The following is a 5,564-nucleotide window of genomic DNA, read 5'->3' as shown; positions in this document are numbered from 1 at the left end:
ACAGAATGTTCATGGAGCTTGGGGTCAACTCCAGGATTTTGCTCCTCCCTCTACCTTAACACCCATTTTCCTTAAAATCCTCTTGGGCCCTAGGTAACTTGGTATGACTGCTGTGTCACCTTTTTCCCTCTTTGAGAAGTTTAGGGGATGACAACAAGAAGCTCTTTCACCACTCTGCAAAAATCCCAATGCCTTCTCAAGGCGTGCACCTCGAAATTCCTGAGATGCAAGCAGGAGTTAACTCTCATTAATCTCCCACAACCTTGGCAAGTAGAAATGAAGATCAAAATACTTCAGCATAATTACTAACTTCTGCTGCTGAAAATCCTCTGGATTTAATCCTCTGGATTAAAATCCTCTGACCTTCTTCACACCATATTGCTCTACAGTGCCTGCCAGAAGCTGTTCCTTAGAAATGGCTCCGTTAGGAGGGTTCTGCTGTTACCTTCTTTGATGCCCAACTCCTCTGTGTCTTCAAAGAAGGAAAACTTGAAAGCACTCGACTCCTGAGTTCTGTCGTTTTCAGGCAAAGGTCCCAGACGTTCGTCTGGGGCAGAGTCCTGCGCATCCTCTTGGTCCCAGGCTATTTCCACTGTCTTTTCCGGTTTGACCTTTGAAGGTCCAAGCAAGTCTTTTAAATCAGCAGCAGTGTCGCAGTCGATTTCTCCAGACACTTGAGGCAGTGTCTCACTCTCTTCCTTCTCCCTCTGCTTTACTGAAGAAAGGCTTTACTGAAATGAGATTGATCAAGGATAGCAACACAGCCCACGGCCTTTTCAAAGACAGCTTCCCTAAGAGCCACCTTGCTCGTCATGTCTCCCTAAACGTATCCAAGCCATTAAGGACTGGTTCACTTTCAAGGGGAAGCAGTGGGGAAATATCTGTCTAAAGGCAGCAATGAGTGTCCTTTTTAATTAGCTATGTCCTCAGGTGGCTTTTCCCTTCACAATACATGGTAACATAGAAATCAAGGATCACAGAAATGCCAAGAGCTAATCTGGGTTTTCCACAGACCTGCAAATCTCAAGGTCCCTGTACTGACCCTTCTCACCTTCACTTACAGCCACAAACAGAGGGACTAGAAAGAGAAGATGACACTACGTGCTGCTGTTAGAGGTCCGAGTTGAGGCCCGACGTGGCTGGCGGGAGCGTGACTGGGCCTGAGCTTCCTGGCGGGATCGGCTGAGTCTGGGGGCTGCCCGCGATGGTGTCTGCCTTTGCCTGGGCCTCTCTGTCCTTGATGTTCTCCTGCTGCTCTGGTCACAGTGACTCCTTGACCAGACAGGTGGACTTAAGGCCCGAGCTTGACAGCAGGGGCAGCTGCATCTGGGGGAAGCCTGCGATGGTGTGTCCCTGGGCCTGGGCCTCTCAGCCCTTGGTCTTGTCTCGCTGCTCCTGTCACGGCGACTCCGTGACCGGACGGGTCTATCTGGGGCCCGACTCTGCTGGCGAGAGCGGCTTCGCCTGCGGTCAGGCCCAGCACGCCTGGAATGGACCCTGTCCTCAGGGCCCATGGAGCTGCTGTGTCTTGGCCTTGATGTGCTTGGGCTGCTGCTGTCTGCCAAGGATGAGGCTGCACGCTGGGGGCTGCTGTGACTGCTGGCCTCTGGAGATGGAGAACGGGGAGCCAGAGCTGATGACACCGGGCTGCTGGTGGGGCTGATGGCCTCAGATTCTGAGAGGCCCTGAGAAGATTCCAGTCCTGACTGTCCGGTCAGGCTGGGGCCATTGAGCTCCGGCTCATCCCTGGCACCTGTAAGAGCAAACAAGAATGTCCGAGGCCTGCCAGGCCTGGAGCAGGCCATGCCCGACCAGAGCACTGCCCCCAGCCCTCCAGGAGCCCATGGGCTTTGCCATGCCCAGCCTGGGCACTGGCCCCAGCCCAGGGACACCCGCCTGCTTTGCCTCATACCCGTGCCGAGACCAGCACAGCTCTCACACTCCCAGTGGGTTGTCCTCACTGTCAGGCCAGAGCAGCGCCTGTGGGTGCCCTCAGCAGCACAGGAGGAGCACAAGAGCAGCTCCCAGGGCCTGGGAAAACAAACGGGTTGATAGCACTGAAGACAAAGTGTCCCAGCATGGGATTGTGCAGCCCAGCACCACCGGCTCCTTCTGCTTTGAGCCCTTCCTGAGACACAGGTTCCCTGCAGAGCCCCGGGTGCAGCTTCCCAACTCACCCCTCTTCCTCTGCCTCCTCCCTGCCTCCTGGGTAAAGGCATTCCCTGGCATTGCACCTGCTGTGCCTCTCTCCTAGATCCGCAAAGGCATTGTTGTCTTCCCATGTTGGCCCTCTGATGGAGAAAGGAAAAGCTGATGTGTTTCTTCTGCCCTGCCCTCACGGAGGTAACAGGGTGACCCTGCTCTTCCTCCAATGCTTTTCCAAGTCCCCTGAGAAGCTCAAGTCCAGACTCCCTGGATGGGGCAGGGCTTGGACTGCTGGGGCAGGGCCTGGCACAGCACGGCACTTGCACCCTCCTGCCTTGTGCACCCCGCAGAAGGACACCAACCTGATGGGGGTGCGGATCCCCATGCGGAACATCTCCACAAGGAATTCCTCATGATCTCTGCAGAGGGGGCAGCTGAAGTACAAAAGACCAGCGCGCATGGCCTGTCCCTGCAGGGCAAACAGAAGCAGTGTGAGCCAGGCCCTGGTGCTGCTGAGCACCTGCTGTGTCCCAGGCCTGAGGGCATGGCTCCCACCTGGAGGCAGTCCCTGTGGAACCAGGCTCTTTTGCACGTCGGGCACACGATGGTCTTGAAGGTCATTCTGTCCTCCACTGGCTCCATGCAGATGGGGCATTCGGTGCCCGGCTCTGGAGTCACCTGCACCATCTGCACTGGACGGTGCTCAGGGCAGAAGGACCTGGGGACAAAGGGATGGGCCTAATGAGAAAGTCTTGGTCCTTCCCCAAGGGTGGCCAGAAGGGGAGAGGAGCTACCTGTATGGGGCAATGTACTGCGTGACACAGCCGCCCTCCTTGGCACAGGGCAGGTGGAACCATCTGTTGCAGCCTTCCTTGCAGCACAGGATGGTGGCCCCGCTCTGGCCGCAGACGCAGCAGTGCTGGAATGAGCCAGGCAGCCCCATCAGCGGCAGCCTGGGGACCTCCCCAGGCCGCCCCAGGGCTGCAGGCAGGGAGCAGGATGGGGCCGCTGCTGGCGCTCAGCCCACAGAGCCAGCTGGTGAGGGGAGCTCCTGTGCCAGTGGCTCCACGGAGCTGCTGGGAGCCAGACTTTGTCTCACAGCCGGCTGCATGGCCGGCCTTCCTTGCTGGGGCTCTGGGCTAAGCTCTGGCCAGCCTCTCCTGGCACAAATCTCCCTGCTCTTTTGCCAGGCCCTCACCTTCCATGCCGCCCGCCTGACTGCAAGCTGGATATCTGGAAGGAGGAAACCCAGGAGTCCAACACATTTTTTTGCTTGCCGGAAAAGCAGCGTGGCAAAATACTGCAGAAAATGGGAAGAGCTGATGAGGACAGGGTGGCAGGGACTGCCCCTTGCAATGCTGGAGGGAGTGCCCGGAGCCACTCGCCAGGCAGAAGATGTGGGCATAGAGCCCGTATTTCTCCTGTTTGTCGCCGCAGGTGTCCGGGTCAGCCTCTGAACGGCGACACAGCAGGCATGCTGCAGGGGACAGACACAATGGCAGCGGGCGTCAGCAGCTCTGTGGGGCTCTCAGCCCACAGCGTCGACCCCAAGAGCTGCTCTGTCCCTGCCTGCGTGCCTGCCTGATGGGCAGGGCTGGAGGCCTTGGAGAGCAGCGGCCATTGCGGGCACGGGGCTCCCAACAGCTGCCCCCTGGCCCAGCTGGGCCCCACTTGAGGAGGAAGGAGGCTGCCAGCCCTGGCCTGGCTGAGCAGCTCCTGCCTCCTTTGGCCTCTGCTCTGGGCCCCACGCTGGCCACCCCAACAGCCCCTGGGCCAGGCTGTGAGAGGGGCTGCTTTGCCCTCACCTTGCTCTCTGCCATCAGAGCCCTCCTGCTCCCTGTCGCACATGGCGGCTGTCAGCGCTGAGTCCCTGTCCAGGAACGCCGCTGTCTCCGCCAGGTGCTGGTCCTCTCTCTGTGGGAGGAGGAAAAGTGATGGGAGTTTGGAGAACAGGCCCAGAGCTACGAGGGTGCTACTCCCTGGTCAGCCCTGCGTGAGCCCTGCTCCTGTCCGCCTTCTGCTCCCGTCGTCGCGCTGAGGAACACCGCCGTCTCCTCTGGATATTCCTGCGCTGATTCTGGGAAGGGAGAGGCAGGTGAGCCTGCAGCACAGGCCCAGAGGCCCGAGGTGTGGGGCCCCTCTGGTCCCTGGGCAGCTGCTTCCCTGCCTTACCTTCTCCTCACGTTGCCAGGTCGCACTGACACACGGCCTGAGCCCAGCCTTCCCTTTTGGGGCTTTGGCCACTCTGACATCAGCATCTTGCTCCCAAGATTCACGCAGCCATGGCCTCACATGCCCGGCAGCCACTTGAGGCCACCCCCTTGGCAACCGAGGTTCTGACATGGTTCCAAGCCTTTGGTCAGCACGGAACCAGGCCAGAGACTCCTGCAGCAAGTCCAGGGTCCAATCCCAGGCTCCAGGGCAGCCATCGAGGGTGGCACTGTAGGCACAAAGGTGCTGTTCAGGCACGGCCACCCCAGGGCTCCTGCCCCTGGCAGTCGGTTGCCCAGAGAGCTTGTGCAGAGTCTCTTGCACTGCACAGATTCCAAACCTGCTCTTGGTGCACCGACATGTTCCTCTAGACCTCTCGGCAATAAACTGAGATGAACCTGATTTCATGCCCGTGCTGATCACTGTTGGGAACAGGAGATAAAGCTGGGGACCACGTCAGCTGCCTCCCAACCGCAATTCGCCTGTCATCTAATAATCTAATAACTTTGACATTTTGTATTAAAAATTTAGTATTAAGTATTAGTATTAAGCTCCCGAGAAACATCATCTTTTACACTGACTCAGCGGAAACCCAGAGAATTCCTTGGGAGTTTTCTGTGTACGTCTGACTGGAGAGGTTTCAACCGTCCTTGTCTCGGTAGTCCAAACCAGGAGGATGTTTTTCCCACAGTAAAGGAACGTTGCTAGTTTGGTCCATGTTTTCCTTCTAGCAAATATATTGAAAAAACACAGCTTCCCTAAGCACTGCCTTGCTTTTCATGTTTCCCTAAAAGTATCCAGGCCCATGAAGGAGTGGTTACCTTTCAAGGGCAATGTCTGGGTTGACTGTATGACACTGTCTCCCCTGTCATCTGCTCTACGCCCGGACATGGGTCCTGCAGCTTTAAGCTAGGCCCAGGGGATGGGGGGAAACCAGGGGTGTTCTTTTGGCTGTCTGTTCAAACACAGGTTCTCCTCCACTCTCAGCATTGATTCTTTCCCAGCAGAGATAGGGGGAGTTAAATTCTTGCTTGTAGCTAGCTTCAGTTTTGCCAGCTGAGGCAAGAAGTTGCTCAGGACCGCATAGAGCTTCCCTGCACACCCTTCATTTCCCTTTATTATGGTAAACCACCGCAATAACCTGATCAGAGATAGCCCTTTAAGGACTTTAAACGGATTGCGGCAGTTCGGCCAGCATCTTGGCTGGA

General features: G+C 57.1%; 1 protein-coding gene across 1 annotated transcript; it reads right to left on the bottom strand.

Annotated features, from left to right (window-relative positions):
- Nucleotides 1-519: 519 nt before the first annotated feature.
- Nucleotides 520-4,672, bottom strand: LOC147645675 (E3 ubiquitin-protein ligase PHF7-like). The gene is made up of 11 exons (XM_086874343.1): nt 4,318-4,672; nt 3,951-4,222; nt 3,531-3,622; nt 3,344-3,445; nt 2,940-3,064; nt 2,701-2,863; nt 2,508-2,614; nt 2,178-2,291; nt 1,913-2,031; nt 1,052-1,753; nt 520-731 (listed from the first exon to the last, which is right to left on the bottom strand). The coding sequence occupies exons 2-10, from the start codon at nt 3,991-3,993 to the stop codon at nt 1,098-1,100; spliced, it is 1,521 nt and encodes a 506-aa protein (XP_086730469.1). The 5' UTR covers nt 3,994-4,222; nt 4,318-4,672; the 3' UTR covers nt 520-731; nt 1,052-1,097.
- Between the last annotated feature and the right edge of the window lie 892 nt (nt 4,673-5,564).

This window comes from Cyanistes caeruleus, unplaced genomic scaffold (genome assembly GCF_971803275.1).
Source record: "Cyanistes caeruleus unplaced genomic scaffold, bCyaCae1.hap1.1 HAP1_SCAFFOLD_194, whole genome shotgun sequence".
In the NCBI taxonomy this organism is placed as follows: domain Eukaryota; kingdom Metazoa; phylum Chordata; class Aves; order Passeriformes; family Paridae; genus Cyanistes; species Cyanistes caeruleus.
Note: the sequence above shows the minus strand (reverse complement) of the source record. Positions and strands in the feature narration are given on the sequence as shown.